The 21,680-nt window shown below is 45.5% G+C and overlaps 2 protein-coding genes across 2 annotated transcripts in view; both read right to left on the bottom strand.

Annotated features, from left to right (window-relative positions):
* The window catches only part of LOC144805857 (uncharacterized), a 303,652-nt gene that overhangs the window by 9,403 nt on the left and 272,569 nt on the right, over positions 1-21,680 (bottom strand). The window contains 1 exon segment of the mRNA XM_078672338.1: positions 6,317-6,323. Within this exon segment, the coding sequence (XP_078528464.1) occupies positions 6,317-6,323 (7 nt within the window).
* The window catches only part of LOC144805858 (uncharacterized), a 2,350,900-nt gene that overhangs the window by 2,228,366 nt on the left and 100,854 nt on the right, over positions 1-21,680 (bottom strand). The window lies entirely within an intron of this gene.

Raw genomic sequence — 21,680 nt, 5'->3', positions numbered from 1 at the left:
TGTCTGTTCCTACTATGCCTTCCTTCACCTCTAGTGTTGTTGCTCCTGTTTATCTTTCTCCTTCTGTTCGTAAGCGTGTTCCTAACTCTGTTGCTACCCTTTATTCACCTCTTTCTGGTTCGTTATTTTCGTCTGATACATCTGAAACTCCTCAGAGACGGAGTCAGATTCCTAGTGGTAGGGAGAAAGAGACGTTAGTAACAATGGCACATAGGTGGATAAGACATCCTGCTAATTACACTCCACGTATAGTCTTTGAGACGTTTTCTCAGTTTAATGAGCCAACGCAGAGATTCGTATTCGAGGAGATGTGTAATTTTTTGAGAGAGGAATGGTACAATGAAGAAGTAGAGAATGTACCGTCCGACATAATTGAACTCCAGAGTCTCTTTTCAAACGGTATGATTATAGGAGACGAAGTACGACGTGCCGTGGAACGTTTATTAGCATTCAGACCCACAGCACATTCTCGGGTGTCATCAGATGATACCACTGAAAACTGGAAATCGACTCCTGGTCAGTATCCTATGAGAGAAGTTCCGCCACTGTGGGTGCCTGGAGATCCGCAGGCTAACCCTCCGGTGCAACCGCATTTTCGAAGGGTGTGGATACATCTTCCATGGAAGCGATCGGAAGTTTTGCAAGTGAAGCAATCATTACCAGATCCGCGTAAAAATCCGGCTGGTTATTATAAGGAGTTATCGCAACTGATAGAAGCTTCTATTATGAATATTGCCGACATCGACATGTTGTTTGGCAATGTTGTGCCACAACCGATTTGGGCTAAAATTCGTCAAGCCAATCACGCAGCTGAATTAGGGGGTGATTGGGCTGCACTGCTAGCGGCTGATGGATTACAAGTTGGTGGGGCTAAACCGGACCAATTGATCTTGGATTTGCCTCAGAAAATCATTACGCTCATGAAAACTCTCATGCCAGCGATGAAGGTGAACTGGGATAAGTTATCAGCTTGTAAGCAAAAGAAAGACGAGAGTGTCTCGGATTTCTTTACTAGGTTTGAGGAAGCGTTTATTGACCACAGCGGCCAGGACATGGGCGCTGAGGGAGGTCAGCGATTATTCGTTGACAAATTTGTGTCGAATTTGCTGCCTGAGTTATGCAACAAATTAAAGAATTCAGAAAGTGCGTGGGCAGTTTCAACCCCCGCGCAAATATTAGCAACGGCTCAGTATTATGAGAATAGGGAAAAGGAAGAAAGTGATCGTGTAGAAAAGAAAACGAAAGAACTCAAAACGAAGGTTTTGTTGCAGCAAGCATACCCTCCACGATCGAACCAAAATGATTTGCAACAGCAGTATCGACCACGAGCACAGTTTGATAGAACACAGCCGCGTTCTGACAACTTTGATCCCAGATCTCCACTTGGGTATAATCAGTGCGCATATTGTAGGAAAGAGGGACACCTAAAATTTGATTGTCTTGCTTTACGAGACCGTCTGAATGGTGTGTCGACACGAGGAAATCGTGGTGGTGGTCCTCAGCAGGCACCACGTGGTAGAGGTCGTGGTTCACCCCACAATCAGATTGATCGTCATCAAAATCAATCGGATGCAAATAATTATTTTGACCAGCGAAATACGGGGTCAGTTCGATCTGCACAGTATAATGTTGATGATTATTATATAGATCATGAGACTGTTGTAAATGACCACTACTAGGACAGCCAACGACAAAGAGAGGGAGTAGTGTCAGTTCCGGTCGATCAGAGTGGGCCTTACGTTGCAGTGACTACATCGGGTGTAGTTGAGCCTTTTCTGTTAGACACTGGTGCGACGAAAAGTTCCATCATGCATTCAAAACTCCCTGGCGCACCTTTGTCTGGCTTAACGAATGTTTCCGTTGGATTCTCTGGCGCCCCTGTTAGTAACCCAGTCTCTAGCCCTTTGCCTCTTATGATTGGACCTCGTGAGCTAACGGCTCCACTGATTCTATCTACAGGTTGTGGTGAAAATCTTTTGGGCCTGGATTTGTTGAAACGATTATATGCAACATTGTATTGTTCCCCTGAAGGAGTGGAGCTTACATTGGGAAGGAGAGTGATCTCTCCCATGTATTTATCGGTTGATAAATTCCCACCGGAATTGAATTCCCTTCCTGCGTCCTTATGGGCAACAGGTCCCAATGATGTGGGCTTGTTAGACATTCCACCCTATGTGATTCAATTGAAACCAAATGCGCGATTACCGCGTTTACCTCAATATCGTATTTCTCTTGAAGGCGAACGAGCACTGTTAGCAATCATTCATGATCTCATTGGAAAAGGTGTTGTTGAAGAAACTCGTGGAAACGTGTGTAATAGCCCCGTCTTACCAATTCTGAAACGAACTGACCCAAATAAACCTCCTGTGTATCGTTTTGTTATTGATTTAAGAGAGGTAAATAAAATAGTGATTCCGCAGTTTCCTGTGGTCCCCGACATTACGGCTTTATTAACACTGATTCCGGCATCTGCCTCCTGGTTCACAGTGATTGATCTAAAAAATGCTTTCTTTAGCATTCCGATTGCAGAGGAGAGCAGAGACCTTTTCGGATTCTCATTAGGAGGTCGCAGTTTTAGGCTAAAGCGCGCTCCACAGGGCTACTGTGAGAGTCCATCAATCTACAGCCAAGCACTTAAAGGTCAGCTTGATGCCTTTGTATTGCCTAAAGGTGCAGCTTTGATTCAATACGTTGACGATCTTTTAGTGGCAGCTGATACAGAAGCTATTTGCAAAACGGCTACAGTATCATTATTGCACTATCTACATGACTTGCACCACAAGGTATCGCCTTCAAAGCTACAGTATTGTTGCCAAGAAGTTACCTATTTAGGTCACTTATTGTCAAGAGAAGGGAGAAGGTTGACCCCAGAGAGAATTGCAGCAATTTCCCGAATGACTGTGCCAAAAACCCAGAGAGATGTTCGTGCCTTTTTAGGTATTACGTCCTACTGCAGACAATGGATTCCAAATTTTTCATTGTTGGCGAAACCATTGATAGCCCTTACGTGCAAGGATGTTTCATCCCCAGTACCTTGGTCTGAAGAATGTCAGAAAAGTTTTTCTGAATTGCGTGATGCGTTGTGTTCGGCTCCTGTGTTGGGTACCCCTGACTACAGTAAGCCGTTTACACTATACGTTCACGAGAGGGATGGTTGCGCATTGAGTGTTTTGACACAACCTTTTGGTGGTAAGCAACGTCCATGTGCCTACTTTTCTTCGACTTTAGACCCAGTAGCAAGAGCCTTGCCAAGTTGCTTAAGAGCAACAGCGGCAGCTGCGGCGTCCATTCGACAGTCCGCAGGTCTAGTTATGGATAATATGCTCACGGTAATGGTTCCACATGCAGTCGACACTCTATTGAACCGAACGAAAACTCAACATCTGACGAGCGCAAGATTGTCTGGTTACGAGTTGACGTTGCTGGCCAGTCATATACGGATAAAACGATGTAATGTGTTGAATCCAGCAACATTGCTGCCGATCGACACAGAATCAAGTGGTGAAGCAGTACATGACTGCTACCTCAAAACTGAAGAGGAGACCAAGGGTCGCATTGACCTAAGAGATACTCCATTGACAGATCCCGATGGTACTTTGTATGTGGATGGTTCTTGTTTCAAGTTGCCAAATGGTGATGTGACGACTGCGTATGCTGTAGTTACATTGAGAACGATTGTGGAAAGTGCAAGATTAAATCAAAATTCGGCTCAGGCTGCTGAGCTCGTTGCGTTGACGAGAGCGTGTGTATTGTCTAAAGATAAACGTGTGAATGTGTTTACAGACAGCCAGTATGCATTTGGTGTGGCACATAGTTTTGGACGACTGTGGAGAGAGAGAGGATTCCTTACATCACATGGTATGAAGATTCAGCATGGCCAGCTTGTAAATGATCTTTTAGATGCACTCACATTGCCTAAACAGGTTGCCATTATCAAGTGTAGCGCACATCAGAAAGTAACGGATGATGTTGGTCGTGGAAATGCGTTTGCGGATGAGACTGCTAAGGAGACTGCCCGGAACATTAGCACTCGAATGTATGTGACGAGTTCGGTTAGGTGGCCTGCAGAATCAAGTATGTGTGAGAACACTATTGAAAGTGTGAAAGCCATTCAGAATGAGGCCACCGAAACTGAAAAGACGAAGTGGAGAGAAAGTACGGGAAAGTTAGATGAGAATGGTTGTTGGATTGACTTGTCGGAACAGAAAAGATGGATGTTGCCTGATGCGTATGTGTTGGCTATTGTGACTATGGCACACGGATTAGCACATATTAGCGCGAAAGGTATCTGTAAGTTGCTGTTTCCTGTGTGGAAGAATGATGGTATTACGAAATGTGCTGAACGCTTGGTTAAGAATTGTATGGTGTGTTTGATGCACAATCCTGGTAAGGGCACTCCCACTCCACCTGGCCATTTTGCCCCTCCTGCGTACCCTTTCGAAGTTATTCAATTAGACTTCATTCATATGGAGCGATGCAATAACCTAAAGTATGTTTTAGTTGTTGTTTGTGCATTCTCCCGATGGATTGAGGCTTACCCCCTTAAGGATAATACGGCTTTATCCACTGCAAAAATTTTACTCAAAGAATATTTTTCCCGTTACGGAATGCCTCGGGTTGTGTGGTCAGACAACGGAAGTGAGTTTGTTGGGAGCGTGATGAAGAGTGTGTGTCGCGGGTTAGGGATTGTGCAGAAATTCCATAGTGCCAACCATCCTCAGTCAGCTGGTTTGGTTGAAGGGTACAATGGCACCCTTAAGCTTAAGCTAGCAAAGATTCAGGCTACGACAGGTCTTTCGTGGCCTGACGCTTTACCCTTAGCATTATTGTCAACAAGGGCAACTGTACACTCCCGAGTAGGGCTCAGTCCCTATGAAATAGTGTTTGGTCGTCCTGCCAATGTTTGGGGGGTCCCTAGACCGAATGCCTTTTGTGAACTTGAGTATCCAATGTTAATTGATTATCTTCATGACTTGACTGCTAAACTGAGGTTAATTCACCAACAGGTTCACGAAGCATTGCCAACACAGACGGAGGGTCCAGGCCACCAGCTCCAGCCCGGAGACTGGGTGGTGACGCGCAACTTCTCACGCAAGAACAATTTAGATCCCAGGTTCACTGGACCCTATCAAGTCCTCCTTGCCACGAGAACTGCAGTTCGTCTTGAGGGGCGGAAGCACTGGGTGCATGCCACCCATACCAAGAAAGTCCCCATTCCGTTGCCAGCAGACTCGTGGGTAAGGAAAGGCATTGCATCAACTGAAACCGAAAGATTGCCGGCATTTGTACCTTTCAGCGACGCACAACCTGTCGGAGAATCCTCAGTACAGCAAAAAGGCATTATTGAACATTTGTCATCAGAAAACTCAAGACCAGAACATTCAGCTGATCAACAGAGCGTTGTCCCTTCAACGGATCTTTTGTTTAACGAACAGACACGTCCTGGGAAAACCCGGTACCTTCTAAGATCCAGCACTAAAGACTAATAAAAAACCCCGTTCTGTCCCTTGACAAGTGCATTATCCCGTTTTCTATGATCAGTTTGAACACTCATACCATTGTAATTATTTTGTATATATTCATTAAGCTTCGTTCCTTACACTTTTTGTTTCCACAGCTGAGAGACATTGTTTCTGTATATATATATATATATATTTGTGAAATAAAGGCCGTAGGGCCGCGCGTGTACTTCCTTCTGGTTAGTAGGTTTTGACGCTAGGTTAAAGACCGTCGATTCCTGGGAACTCCTAGGAATTGACTATTGCTACACAGAACGAAGTGCGTCAAGAAACGTTGCGGACGGTCATAGGGAATGGCATTCTCGAAGCTGATGGACTTGGAAAGAGCTCAAGCAAGAAGATTCAAGCTGCAGCAACTCAGTCGTACCAAATGTTTCATGTTTCAAATATTCGTACTGTTTATGACTATCTCTGCATTTTTGGTGGGTGCAGTGTATTACACAATGTTTCATTTCTTGTCTTCTGTCATACCTACTCCTACCCCTGACCTTAAATCCATCTCCACTGTTTCTCCTCATTCTTTTCACATCCTACCTGAACACGAGCAGGCTAGACGTGCAGAATTCCGCAACAATTCCTTTATTCAACTCCTTCATCAGCATCAGTTAGTGGTTAACACTACTAATTGTTGGGTGTGTGGATTGATACCACATACTACGGATAAGGGAATTCCATATCTAGTGTTACCGTATAGCTCCCAAGGGTCTGCTCGAGCATTTCAAACAATGTTTCGAAGCGCACTGGGTTTCCACCCCATTCGAGAACCACGTTCCCCTTACTCTGGTCCTACTTCGTACCAAAAACCTTTGTCGATAGCAATAGAGGATTTAGATAACGATATCTATGATCCTTCGCTCATCCCTGAAGAAGAGGTACAAGCCTATAGGGTCCTAAGTAGAGGCGAATATAGTGTGTTCACTAATGAAAAACAGCTTAAAAGCTCACCTCCGATATGGGTCGTACCCCACATTGGTAATTTTTGTCTAATAGGTCGTGGCCGTAGATCGAAAGCCCGACTTGGAGAGAGTGCTTGCACTGAAAATTACATTCTGCCAATGGTCTCTTCCCCTGTGTTCCTGGCTGCCAAGGGTACCTACTTTATTTGTCATGATCGAGCATATGCATGGTTGCCCTCTGACTTTGTGGGCTCATGTTTTATCGCAAACTTGTTGCCTCCGACATTCACTGTAGATGCAGATTATCACAAGACTAGAGTTGTGAGAGGCGTAATTAGCGAAGAGGATACTGCCGGTCAAGAGGCAGGAGACTTTTTCAAGGGTTTCCTACCGTTTTGGGGACCTATGGTTAATAGTAGAAACCTGAGACAATTGACTCGAGTGGTAGAATCGACAGCTAATATTACTGCCAGTGCCCTTGGTAATATCACCACAGAACTTCAGGCGGATAGACTAATGACGTTACAAAACCGTATGGTTTTAGATGTGATCTTGGCAGATCGAGGTGGGGTTTGTAAGGTGATCCATTCGGCCTGCTGTATTTTCATTCCTGATAACGCTCCAACTGTCTATCAAGCCATCTCGAGGTTGCATAAGATCTCCGAATCCATACACGTGGATGTAGGGGATTGGACGTTACTTGGATGGTTTTGGGGCCTGATGTCGACTTGGGGTTGGAAAATTCTGACGATCATTGGAGTCGTTGTAGTGTTCCTGTTCACGTGTTGCCTTTGCATGCAGTGCGGTCCTGCCTTGTGTGGCCTCTGTGCTACAACGTGTATGAGACAGCCACCTGTTACCAAAGGGACTCGATTGGACAGAGCTATGCTACAACAACATCTCGAGGGTCTGATGAATATCGAATATGATTCCGACTAGTGCTTGCCTACATGAGGGCAAAAGGAGCGTCTGAGGTTCCGTGACAATTTTTAGTGATGTTTTCGACCCGCACGAATATGGTCGAGTCTGGTATCTAAGAACCGTAAATGACGAGTTTAGTAAGTATGCGCAGTTTCGCTGTGCTAACTTAAACCGTTTGTTTGTTATGTGGGTTTTTCATCTGTACCCACGGGTTCCATCTTAGATACGGCATCCATTTTGTCTCTTGCCCTCAAGTAGCCAGCGAACGGACGATGTCCGCTTCGCGACCCTGGGACTCCCACGATATTTGCGGAAGACACAAGTTCTTTGTAAGTGTCTTTATGATGAGGGGGATGATACTGCAAGGCAGATGGCCCCGCTCGAGGCTCATCTTGCCGTGCCGGTTTATTGTCTCAGCCGTGCATCTCATTAGGCACGCCCCTTTGATGCCTGTATCTCGTGTTTCCCGATACCTCCCTTTTTACACCCTTTTCGACTCTCCCACTGTTTCCATCTTCCTCTACACCTGTTTTAGTTCCTATTTCGATCTGTTTTACTGCCGGTTGGAATTTGCTAATGTTGGGAAGATGGGTTTTTACAGTTGGGAACCACCAAATGTTTCCGCACTTACGTTCCGGACCTTATGTGCTTCAAAGTGACCAAAGCGACCCCTCTGTGGGATAATTATGGGAACCGGTTGTAAACCTTTGTGTATCATGTTATCCTATGGGTAAAAACTGTATAAAAGGAGCGATCCACAGAACCAATTTGAAGCAGTCTCCCCAAGTTGCACGTGTTGTACTTGTCGTGACATCTGTGTTCCCTGCAGTAATAAACCTTGAATCTTTGACGCCGAAGGAAGTGTCCCGTGTCTCTGTAGTTTGTGCGCCGAAACAGGTAATCCCATGAAGGTTATAGGTGTTGTTCCCTGGCACCGCTGGTACTGTTAAAAGTCCAGTCCTTCACCCCACATAAGCGTTGTGGCATTGATCATTGGGTCATCTAGTGTGCTATATGCCAGCCTCTAGCCTGAGGCAACCTCTGGTGTGGCGTAGTAGTGTCCAGAGATGTGCACAAATACCCCCTTAGTGAAGGTTTATACATAAAAAACAAACCTACATCCAAAAAACTCCCTTTATTACAATAGGGTGCGGTTTGATATTAAAATAGATGGATATGTTCTTAGATCAAGTTACTGGATCTTCACATATCACTTTATTCACATTTATGCATATTTTATTCACATTTTAAGTCACTATGGGGACTATCATGGCGAATCACAGTGGGAGCTTTCAGGAGCAAGATCATCTTTTTTACTTTTTCCGACAGGTAGTGTCTGGTGTAAACACCCCTTCTTTTTTCATCAAATCGGATACTTCTCATGTGTCGAATTATTCCTTCATTATGTGTTTTTTTCAATTTATGTCATGTTTTTTCGTTATTCACATAGGTTTATACACCATTAGGCTATCTTATATGTGACAATGGTGTCAGTACTTTAGCCACGCAACTATTAAAGCACGTAAGTCTATATTGCTGGGCTGCGTATTTACCAGAAAAAGGGGGGGGGGTAAGGGGGAACCCCACTGTTGTTATTCCTGAACATTTAGATTATAATGTTGGTATTTACACAATAATAGGTTATCCATTAGTACGTTGTCTAGTGCATTTTTTACCCCCAACCAACCCGTACGATTTTTTACCTTAATAGTGTGAATTGTTCTCGTCCTCAGGGGAGCTGGACTCGAAGTCCCAGGTAAGCATGGGTGAATTTTGCGAATCTGGCGTTCGCAAATTTGCGTATTTGAGAACTCGCAAACCGCAAAATCCGCAAATTCTCGCAAATTTGCAGATTTTTTTTATGTGTTCGCAAGGGTTTCTGCCAGTTCGCGAGGGTTTGGTACCAGTTCGCAATTGCGAACTTACTTGTCGGCTCGCAACGGTCGCGACTATGTTGTTTCTACGTCTGGTTCATCATCACAGGTTCCCAGCACCCTCTGTTTCACCACTGCCAGTCTGCCACCCTCTGTTCCACCCATGCCACCCTCTGTTACATCAATGCCACCCTCTGGTTCATCATCACTGTAGATTATGGGGGGAAAAGCAAGCACACCTGCCCGGCTTCAACTGACATGAATTAATTTGGGGTTAGTTTATTAATGTGTCACTGTTTTAAAATTCCAGGTCAGGCACCTGCTTCCTTATCAGTAATTTGCCTTCTGTTGCAGTGCAATTTTTTTTCCAGGACCTTTGTGGCCTACTTGTAGCTATTCTATGAGCCTGCTGTGAGGGTCAGAGCAGGGTCATACAATTGTTGCAACTAGCAACTGAACTCTGGAGGGGCCCCAGTCAGGAAGCACTACACGGAATGGGTACTAATGATGAGTTTGAACTCTTGCACCTGCTGAGTGCTTTCAGATTTGCGAAACTCGTTTTTCTGCACTTTCACGGGATTCGCGGGGCGCGAACTTGCGCGAGATCGGATTCGGAAGCCGCGAATTCGTGCGAATATGCGATTTGTTTTTTTGCGGCGTGTTAGTTCGCAAGGTTTTGTGCATTTTAGCGAGCCGCTTGTAGCGCAAGGCGCGAAGTTACCCTCGCGGTCGTTCAAGGGCGCGGCCATCTTGTTTGCATGACATATTTCCGTTTCCGGGCGCGAAGTGTAATCTCGCAAAGTGTGCGGCTTGCTTGTACAATTTCGTGGGTGTTTGCAAGGAAAATCTCGCGCGAATGTACTCACGCGGTCGTGAACGGGCGCGGCCATCTTGTTTCTCATTCATTGCTATGGTTCTGGGCATGCTTTTGGTATCCTCTCTGTATCTCTGCCATCCTTTGCTTGTTTGAAGTTTTTTTTAATCTATTTTACTTATTATCTATCTCTCTATTTTTCTTGCTCTATATTTTTGTGTTTTCTGCTACTTTTGGTTAATTTTAAACTACTTTTTTCAACTCTTTACTTTTCTTCTCTTCCCTATTTTCTTTTCTTTAATAATTAGCTTCCTTTCTGCCCAGACCATGGTGAAGGGAGCCGGGAAGCATCCCGAGAAGGGGAAGGGTCCCGCACCCCGTGCCCGGCTCCCGTGAGGGCGTTTGAGGGGGGAGCAGGTCCTACCCCGGGAGATCTTCAGCCCGGAGGAGGTGGCCGCACTAATTTTTTATGTTCAGCGCCGCCTCCCCAGGACCATCATGGAAAGCGGCAGGATCGGTAGCGGGTACGGGATCCGGGAGCGCCGGAAGCGGTGGGAGAAGGTGTGCCGGGCCATGTACCACCACTCCCGGGTCCGGCGCACCTACAACCAGGCCACCCACCGCTGGACGGATGTCCTGGACCGTGAACGCGATCTGCTCGACCTGCTTGGTCTTGAGATCCCCGGGCTTGGTGAGTAGTAGTAGCTATTTCTTTACTACTCTGTTTTCTCCTGCTCTGTGCGTTATTATATTGCAAATTTTGTTTTTTACCACGAGCAATAAGGCTGCTAATTACATTGTAGGTAAATTATATTTCAAAATCTTCTGTGCATTTCAGGTGCACTGCTCTCCTTCTCAGTAGTGTTGCTACTATGCTTATTTGTTTCGATTTTGTGTTCATTTCATTGGCCTGTGAAATTATGTATGAGTATAGTTTAAAGAACTGCGTAATGCTAGACACTAAGGTTCAGATTTTTAATTACCGGCGCATCCCTGCAAAGTAGCAGGGATGCGCCAGTAATTGTGCGCCACGCCACCATCACCCATGGTGTGCCGTATTTACAATGCGGCGCACCATGGGCCCAAAACGTCACCAAAGCGTTACGCATTGGTGCCGTAAAGGCGGCGCATTGCTGGAGTTGCGTCGCAACGATGGCGCAGCTCCATCAATGCTCTGGGGTGCCCTATCTCCCCAATGCTGCGTCATGCCGTACGTCTGCTTCAAGCAGGCGCAGGGTTTGAGTCACGCATCATTGTCGTTAAAGTGAGTGATTGAAATCTTGTAGATTTCCCTCAGCCACTTTTAGGATGCGTTCCTGCGCAGGAACGCCCTCCCTTGCGCCGGAACGCCCCCTGATGGCGCAGGGCTGTACAACGTGATGCATCTCCCATATGCGTCACGTTGTTAATATACGCCGCCCCATTGCGCCTCTTTTGTTCTGCCGCTGCATCACAAAAATCACGCAACAATGGAGCAAAAGAGCCGCAAGGGGCTTCTAAATCAGCCCCTACAGACTCAAGTCTGTAGGGGCTTTCGCCCAGGACAAGGCACCGACATCGCCCTCCTGGCTGCAGTGGAGGAGGCCAGAGCGCTCTTAGACGAGGGAGGATCAGTGGCAGTGATCCTTCTCGACCTGAGCGCGGCCTTCGACACCGTCAACCACCAACTTCTGGTTAAACGGCTTAAGAAGGTAGGAGTAGAAGGCACCGCTCTATCCTGGCTTTCCTCCTTTCTGGCCCAACGATCCTTCCAGATCTGGGAAAATAACACCCGCTCCTCCGATACTCCCCTCCAATGTGGGGTGCCTCAGGGCTCCTCCCTGAGCCCCACATTGTTTAACATCTATATGTCCACATTGGAGGAGGTCGTCATCCCGTTCGGAGTGAGCATTGTCAGTTATGCGGATGACACACAGCTAGTTGTCTCCCTCTCCCACCCTAGTCAACAGCCAGCGGATCTATTCAACTGCTTAACACAGATCCAAGGGTGGATGAATAACTCAGCCTTAAAGCTGAATGGTTCGAAAACTGACATTCTCCTTCTGGGTCAGAAAGGATGCACCTTCCCTCTGAACACCTGGCCACCCTGTCTGGGCCCCCCCCCTGCTCCCAAACAGGAAGTAAAAAGCCTGGGAGTATGGATTGAAACAGATCTCTCTTTTACTACGCAGGCCAAGAGAGTAGCAGGCACCTGCTTCGGCCTACTTAAAGCGATGAGAAAGATTCTGCCCCTCCTTCCACCCATATCGCAAAGACTTCTCATTCAAGGCCTTATTCTGTCCAGGCTTGACTATAGCAATGCTATATACCTGGGCGCACCCGAAGCAACCTTAAATAAACTGCAGAAAATTCAAAATGCTGCCGCCCGGATCCTCACACATACTCCTGCCAGAGCTTCAGCCAAACCTGCTCTGAAGCTCCTTCACTGGCTTCCAGTGAGAGAACGAATAACATTCAAAGCCTTAAGCTTGGCTCATAGGCTAGTGCAGAATCAGGGCCCCCCCATTCTGAGGAAATTCATACAACCCTATAAAGCCCCTAGATCTCTCCGATCGGACAGGGAGTCCCTCATCATCGTGCCCAGGTTCAAAAAAGCCCGCACAGGTGGAAGACGTTTCTCGATCCACACAGTGCGCCTATGGAACGCCCTTCCTCGAGACCTGAGGAAAGAATCAAACTATTTACGATTCAGGAAACGACTCAAAACCCACTTGTTTCCTTAAAACAGCTTTTAACCACTTCTTTTTTTTTGCTCTGTTAAAATTGCTTCTGTCTAAAATTGCTGTACCCCCCTTCCCCCCCCCCTCCCCCCCTCTCACTGGTTAGGGTTTTGTTTCAGCGCTGGGATACCTACGGGTGACTACGCGCTCTATAAAATTTTTTAATAATAATAATAATAAGTCCAGTCCTTCCTTTGTACACATGGCGATAAGAAGAAATAGTGGTGGTGGATTGATAGTTTGAGTATTTTAATGACTGGTTAATGTAGTAGGAAACTTTAGTGTTGTCGCTGATCTGCAATCACGATGGACTTTGTCTGTCACTTCACGTGCTGCGGACTGCTGCCTGCCAATCCTAGGCAAACCTTTTTAGTACTTTGTTTAGTGAGTTGCATAAGAAGTTTCCAATTCGACGGTCCGCAAATCAAGCAATACTAATAACGTAGTAGACCGCATGAGATCGCTCAATATATCCCGTGGAATAGTTGTCTATTTGCTATTTCGCCAAAATATTTAGTTATTGTTCTTTTGAAATGTTTGATTTGGTTGACAAATATCATCCATGTTTTCTGGTCTTTCTTTCTTTCATGTTGTACATCAGCTCCCCCCAGGGTCAAGAGGACACAGGAGGAGGAGGAGGCTGCTGTTCAGGATGCAGGCCAGGATCGGGCAGGCGAGGGCTCCTTTGCTGGCCCCAGTAAGTTTTAATTTTAATATAGAGTACTTATGTTTTCCTAGAGTCTATCATTTGATTTTTTCTAAATCGTCTTTGATCTTCTTGTAGACTGGATCAAAATTCTTATCCTGCCTCGACTATGACTCCCTGTGGTATTACTAGATTATTCTTATTAGTCTGTCTGTGTAGCTAACTAATATTGCACATTTGGCAATTCCATTGGACTCCCATTCTAGTCAGCAATAGCTCTATGCACTGAGTGCAGTCCTCTGGGATTGTCCATAATGTCTTTTCAAGTCTTCTAAATGTTTATGCTTTGACAATTGCCAACAATAAAAAGGTGAATGACCACCAAGAAAGAATAAGATACTACTTTACTTTTGGGTTGGATAGTAGGACAATCCATTCTACTACTGTTGCAGGGACAAATCTGCACAAACAGTACTATGGACACTAAATAATGTTTTTGCTTAGCTTATCAATTATAATAGGTGCTGTTAGACTTTCCACATACCTCAGTGATAACAGACTTGGTAGTTGAACCCCCAATCTCCTTACTGACTAGATAGTGTGGCAGAGTCATTTAGCTCCCAAAGTCACCGATGATTGATCCCCAATGATGTCAGAGGCACAGACTCATGCTTGCAAAAATTCCAAAACCTTTAGCTCATCCACTCTAGTCTGGAGGACCAAAAACCACAGAGTCTATTTAAGTTTAAAAGCTTTATTAAAAGTAAACACATTTATTAAAATCAAGTTTGTCATAAAAGTAAACGTTTAACTGAAAATGGAAAAGTGCTTAGTGCTGACGATTAATTGGACACATTTCTTGTGGTCGAGCCGAGCTCTCACCTGGTTTGAACTTGATCCTGCTCGTGTTCTTAGAAGTCAAGCTTCTGTCTGTTAGGAGAAAAAGTGGTGCGTGTTAAAAATAAAAAGCAAGCATTCATCAGTTGTGCCAAAAAGTGCAGCAAGACAACAGCCTTCCCCGGAAAAAGGGACATTTTTACTTTAGAGTAGACAGCCACAAATTATTACATTGTAGTCTGTTTTTTTCACATTTCTTTCTTCCTCCTAGACCAAATATTATATAGTAGTGAGTGGTGTATTCTAACATTCTTAAATGTACTTTGTAGGTGGAACATCTGGAGGCGGGGCCAGCGCAGAGGTGCTGGTATTGGACGAGGGGAACAATTCTGGGGAGGAGGCGGTGCAAGTGCCAGACATGCCTGTGAGGGATAACACGGTGGTGGCGGGCAGAGGTAAGCTATATATTCCTTACTTATTGAGATTGAAGACTGCAGAGTGTGCTTTCTGCACGGGTGTATTATAAATCAACCAGGTAGTAGCCTCCTCTAAATGTACTTCGACTTAGCTGTGAAGTTTTTGGCGAGAAGAATCCCAATCAGATCTGAGATGAACTTGATGGATGGGATGAACGAAATGCGAAAGAAGGTAGTAAGTAAGTGTGGAAGGACGAGAAATGTAATGATGACTGCAAAGAAGAATGATATGTGTTTGCTTGGTCCCCGAGGTGGCTGGGAAGGAAAGAATATGGTATGGTGCATGGCTGGGTGAATGATGAAGCAAGGATGGGTGGAAGGAGAACAGCCTGGGTGGGTGAAACAGAAACTGTATGTGTGCATATACTTTGAATGGATGGATGCCTGGATCATGGTACTATCTGACTCTTAGATAGCATATGTGTATCTAGAGAGAGTAGACGGTCACTGGATGAACTAAGTGTTACTTTGAAGAGCATGTAACACCGCACCCGCACGTCCGTTGCAGTGTAGGAAAGGCAAGGAAAAGAAGTTGTAATTTTGTCCAAATACTACCATGAATAGTAGCAGCAGTTTGTATTGCAACTGCAAGGACAGCATATATCCGGTTATTACGGTGGACACTCCCTACCTCTCTTAATAACTTTAGTTTAGTAGTAGTACGTCATTCATGTGTGGGTGTATCACTGTTCACTCAATAATAAGCAAAGCACCTAAAGTCATCCCATATGTCATCAAATACATCCCATGTGAAGTGAAAGATAATCAGAATATTTAGCTTCTTCATTTTCCTTTTCTAGTACTCATTTGCACTGTGGGGTGAAAGCTAAATTAATTAAGCAGTAGCCCTTTTAACAGAGTATTCTCAGTGCCACCCGTAATAGAAAAGTAAGAGCTTCACCACCTGCATGTACTGGACCGGTACAGTAACGCAAGTCTGTCTCACTCATCATGGTGTGCGTCTGTTTTTCTCGGGTGCAAGTTCACTGTGCTGGCATTATGCCGGCTTGCATAAGATAACGTACCAATTTTCCTAAACAAGAGAGAAGAAGAAGAAGAAGACTGGTGTACTGTCATAGTCGACTGTAATGGAAGTCCATAGTGCTCGTAGAATTTGTTCCTTAAACTCCCACTAATGTTAGAGCAAGGATGAAGAAGTCGGAGGTTACATAGATACTGTCCTCAATAGTTATGTACTGTGCTTTCAATTTGCTACTTGTACTGTGACACACCTTTCAATCATTGTGTGTTAATCTTAAGGAGCACTGGTTACAGACTATGTCTTTCTTTCTTCATATAGTTGCTCCTTCCAAATCAAACAGACCATCAAGGAGGAAGCTGGCTCGAATGGCCCGGCAACGGAGGCTGGATGCCACTGTCGCCGAATATCGGCGGCTGGTGGCCCTGGAGGAGGAGGACACGCAGTCTACCGGTACAACAACAACATCCACTGGGACAGCTGCATCCTCCTCCGTGCCACCACGGGCTGCCAGCCAGCGCAGTGCTCCAGCGGTACGGAGCCGGGCTACCAAAGCCAACCGCCACCGCCGAGCAGCAAAGACAGCAGCTGCCCCCCACAGGATTTGCAAGGCACGCCAGCGCCGTTTATGCCTCAGAGTGTCCTACCTGGAGCAGGAGGTCCTAACCTATAAGAACTTGGTGGAGGGCCTCCTCTTCGACCATGCCACCCTCCGCAAGGAGCATGATGCCCTGTCCGCTAAAGTCAACAGCACCCTGCCGTAGTGTCCCTTGCCCCTTTTTTAGAGACTTTTGGGGGGTGGGAATTGGGAGTTGGGTTGTTTTTGGGACTTTTGAAGGACAATCGTTGGGGTTAGGGAGGGTCTTGCGGGAGATTATTTTGTTAGGGCTACAAAAATATACTTTTTGAAACTTTATCTGACCATACCTGTTTTTTACTGCTTTTGAGTCTGGTGGGTGGGGGTTTAACAGTAAGTTTGTTTTCCTGAATAGTCCTAGGACTTTAGTAGTACTACTGTCAATCTCTCGTCTCTCCTAATACTCCATTATACTACCTCCAACCAAAAGCTTATCTTACCTGTAATTTGTGTTTGGAAGTAGGGCTAGGCCCAGGGCTAGCTCCACGGGAAATGGCGATTAAGGTTGGCAATCCTGGGCGGATGAAATGTCCTCCTCATTGCGGTGGTACTAGTGGCGTGACACAGTGGCAGTTGCATGCCTATGGAAAAAAAGAAAATGAAACCTGGTTTGTCCTTACTGTAGCATTACAACGGTACGATAGAGAATATAGCAGGTGACAGTACACTAGAACAGTGCCACAATGTAGCCTAACAAATGGTAAAGTATTGAAAGCATAACTTGTACTTGTGGTGGATTTCTTTGACATTGGCTACTACAACAAGAAATAGTACTGAAGCTGAGTAAGTCTAGAATATATCCTCCGATTCCTTCACCAGCCTGTTGCTATGACCTTATCCTCCCTAGCAAGTGTGTGGAATTATTGATGTCATTTAGTCACACATCAAGCAAAACCACACAGCCCGGGGGAAGAGGGTTAGGGTTTGGAAAATGGATGGGAATGGGGGTTTCTTTTTGGGTAGGTTTTGTTGAGAGAAGAAAAAAAAAGCACAGCATGGACAAACAATAATTGAAGATAAAGAAATCTTTGGGTACAAAGCTAACCATAAATCTTTTAAGTGACATAAAGGAAGTGCATGCACTACTGCATGCATTGTTACTGAAAAGTAAGTAGTACTAGAATGCGACAGTACAGGGCTGCAGCGTTTTCACTTGCCTATCTCTGCACTCAGAGAAACACTTCTTACATTAAATTAGGTTTAAAAAATAGCCGAAGTAAAACCTATAGAATGGCTGTAGGGATCAATTTAGAAGCAGAGAGAGATCCAAGAAATGCAGTCACATACATGTTGTTGTAGTTGTCCTGTTGAATTTGGTAAGTAAGTTGCATGCAGCAAACAATTCCTCTTATTAGCGGCACTCCTCCATTCCAGCTGACGCTTCGTCCATCAATGTTGGTGACCAGAAGACACCCTGTCCACTGCCTGCCTGGAGAATGCTGAATTGCGGCTCGCTAATGTGAAGCCTGACTTCATCCTTTTTTCCCCATTGCACAGACTGAAACCCGGCCTGTAATTATTGAACGAAAAACAGGAAGTGATATATTACAACACCACTGATAAATGAATATAAGGTATGTACGCTGTGTAGTGCAAAAAGTCACACTTTGATTTTCCTAATAGACAGTACAATATTTTTGAAAGTGCGTACTCTGTCTGAGTCACCTTTTAAAGGATAAATAAGTATGGGCAAATTAATTTAGCGGATCTTTCCCCTCAAGCTAGGTGTACTGTAAACTGTGTTTTAGAACAAAATTAGACCTTCCCAGCAATGCTCCCACCCAGACACTTACTAAAGCCAGTCGCAAAAATGTAGAAGACCCCCAATCAGATCTCAAAAACGAGGCCTAGCAGAAAACTGGTGACAAAACGTACTTTGAAAGTAAATGTAGGCCCAAATACCCCCTTACCCACCGTGGATTGTATTCAAACCACTTGCAAGCAAGCAAAAGTATCCACATCGCTCCAAGACTCGAAAACCCCCCACCCAAACACATGCAATAGAAATACTGCTAACCCTAACGAGCCCTAAGTTAAGAATAGTGGCAAAGGCTTTCTTTAACTATGCCAAATCCCCCCTTTCCCACCATGGATTTTCTTCAAATGACTTGCAACCAAAGTTACACATTCTCACGAGTGCTCTAAGACCCTAGAACTCAGTTGCAAAAATCTAGAACACCCCGAAACACATGCAATCCTGCTGCTAGGGCTAACCCTATTGAACCCTAAGTTACAAAAAGTGCCAAAAGGCTTTTCCTTATGGATTTTGTCCAAACCACTTCTATCCGGTATTAGACCTTCCCAGGAATGCCCCAAGACCCGCCAACCCACCCGCCAAAAAGCACAACACCCCCAAACAGCCAAAAAGGAAAATCTCATACTTACAATATTTCCCGGCCTTTGGTCCAAACGCGCTGTGCAGCTAGGTCATAACTCCTGTTTTCTACCACGGATTTCCTGAAAAGCAAATGCAATCAAGATTAGACTGTCCCAACAGTGCTCCCAGACCCCAAAACTCACCCACAAACACCCGGAACCCCCCAAAGAGCACCTGAAGGGCAAGCAAGTCAGCAAAAACGCAAAGAAAATTCTGCTTCCGATTTGGTCCAAACCACTTTTATCCGGTATTAGAGCTTCCCAGCAATGGCCCCAGAGCCGTCAACCCAGGAGCAAACTAGTAGAAGACCCCCAAACAGCCAAAAAGCAAAAGTACAAAAATGTGGACTTAGTCATTTTCTTGCCAATTTCCAAAATCACTCTGCACGCGCTCTGCAGCTAGGCCCTAACTCCCCTCTGCCACGATGGATTTGCTTCAAACCTCTTGCAAACTAAAGTATCCATAGCCAGCAGTGCTCCCAGACCCCGAAACCCACCCACAAACACCAGGAAGCCCCCCAAACAGGCCCTCGAAAACACTACTTTGAGCAAAATGTCAGAAATAGCAAAAGAAAATTCTGCATGGATTTTGTCCAAACCACTTCTATCAGGTATTAGACCTTCCCAGGAATGCCCCAAGACCCGCCAACCCACCCGCCAAAAAGCACAACACCCCCAAACAGCCAAAAAGGAAAATCTCATACTTACAATATTTCTCGGCCTTCGGTCCAAACGCGCTGTGCAGCTAGGTCATAACTCCCGTTTTCCACCACGGATTTCCTGAAAAGCAAATGCAATCAAGATTAGACTGTCCCAGCAGTGCTCCCAGACCCCAAAACTCACCCACAAACACCCGGAACCCCCCCAAAGAGCACCTGAAAGGCAAGCAAGTCAGCAAAAACGCAAAAAAATTCCGCCTCCGATTTGGTCCAAACCACTTTTATCCGGTATTAGAGCTTACCAGCAATGGCCCCAGAGCCGTCAACCCTGGAGAAAACTAGTAGAAGACCCCCAAACAGCCAAAAAGCAAGAGTAAAAAAATGTGGACTTAGTCATTTTCTTGCCAATTTCCAAAATCACTCCGCGCACACTCTGCAGCTAGGCCCTAACTCCCCTCTGCCACCATGGATTTGCTTCAAACCTCTTGCAAACTAAAGTATCCATAGCCAGCAGTGCTCCCAGACCCCGAAACCCACCCACAAATACCAGGAAGCCCCCCAAACAGGCCCCCAAAAACGCTACATTGAGCAAAATGTCAGAAATAGCAAAAAACAATTCTGCATGGATTTTGTCCAAACCACTTCTATCCGTATTAGACCTTCCCAGGAATGCCCCAAGACCCGCCAACCCACCCGCCAAAAAGCACAACACCCCCAAACAGCCTAAAAGGAAAATCTCATACTTACAAAATTTCTCGGCCTTCGGTCCAAACGCGCTGTGCAGCTAGGTCATAACTCCTGTTTTCCACCACGGAGTTCCTGAAAAGCAAATGCAATCAAGATTAGATTGTCCCAGCAGTGCTCCCAGATCCCAAAACTCACCCACAAACACCCGGACCCCCCAAAGAGCACCTGAAAGGCAAGCAAGTCAGCAAAAATGCAAAATAAATTCCGCCTCCGATTTGGTCCAAACCACTTTTATCCGGTATAAGAGCTTCCCAGCAATGGCCCCAGAGCCGTCAACTCACCCGCAAAGAAGTAGAACACCCCCACAAGTGCTGAGTCTTTCTTCGTTGGGCGTAATCCAGCCCTCTGCTTTGAGGGAAATAGGAGTCTGGAGGAGGAGGATAGAGGAGCATGTTCTTCTGACTGCGGCACCTTCAAATCAATAAGCAAACAAGTGAAGATAGTTCTGCTGATGGGCTTGTTTTTGTGATTAGGTGATTAAAGTTTGAATTATGTTAACTGTGCACAACAAAGAAAGACAGACACACAGGAATAAAAGTGAATAAGGACGAAAAAGAAAGTTATTGATTCATTGTCTCATTTTCAGGGCTCGGTGTCAGGGAATAAGAATAAGGCTTCGTCATCATACTCTGCGAATTCAAGCATGGTGAGCTCAGTGTCACCTAACAGAGAAGAAATTCCCTCATCTACTTTGCTGTCCACCTCGTCTTCATCCGGCGTGCTTTCTCGTACTTTGTAATCTGGTGGTATGAGGTGCTGATTCATCTTGATCATTGTTAACCTCTCCACATTTTTGGGCGAGAGGCGGCTCAGTTTGAGAGTTACAATGCCACCAGCAGCACTGAAAACACGTTCAGAAGACACGCTTGCGAGTGGGCAAGACAAGTAGTTTAAAGCCAGGTTGGAGAGCTGTGGCCACAATTCTTTTTTCCCATGCCAATACGTCAATGGGTCAACATTAACATAGACCTCTGTTGAGTCATTGAGATAGTCCTGCACCATCGACTCAAGGTCCTCCAAGGTTCCTCCACTTTGCTTAGCTGTTGCTGTGACCTTTTGAGAACCAAACCAGAGCAGAGTTAGCCAATCCTCTTCAGCATCCAATGTTACTGTTGTGTCTGGTGCAGATGATCCGGTTGCCGGTGTCTTTAACAGCTGAGAGGTCACTTGTGCCACAGCCACAGGTGCAGAAGTGTATTGTTTTGACTGGGGATGGCATGCTGATGCTGATGCTGATGTACTGCCTTTTCCTTCAATGAGCTGCCGTTCTCTTTCAAACCTCTTGGCTGACAAGGCTAGCCAACGTTTGTACTTTGTAACATCTTCATCAGCAAAAGGAAAGAATGCTCGGCCTGCCAGCGCCTTTTTGTAGTGTGGATCCAGAATAGTAGCACAAATGTAATGCTGTTCTGAGTGGATCATTTTAAGACGTTCATCACCTTGTAGACGCTCTAATAATTTCTCCGCCAAAACAAAAGGGTCTTGGTTTTTTTCATCTTTTTGAAACACAGAAGACACCGCCTTCAGTTGGTGCTCCAGCATGTACAACAATCGGATAGCTTTTCCCAAATTACAGTCC

The sequence above is a fragment of the Lissotriton helveticus genome (genome assembly GCF_964261635.1).
Source record: "Lissotriton helveticus chromosome 1_1 unlocalized genomic scaffold, aLisHel1.1 SUPER_1_unloc_3, whole genome shotgun sequence".
Taxonomy (NCBI): Eukaryota; Metazoa; Chordata; class Amphibia; order Caudata; family Salamandridae; genus Lissotriton; species Lissotriton helveticus.
The sequence above is the reverse complement of the archived record's forward strand: the minus strand, read 5'-3'. Positions and strand labels throughout refer to the sequence as shown.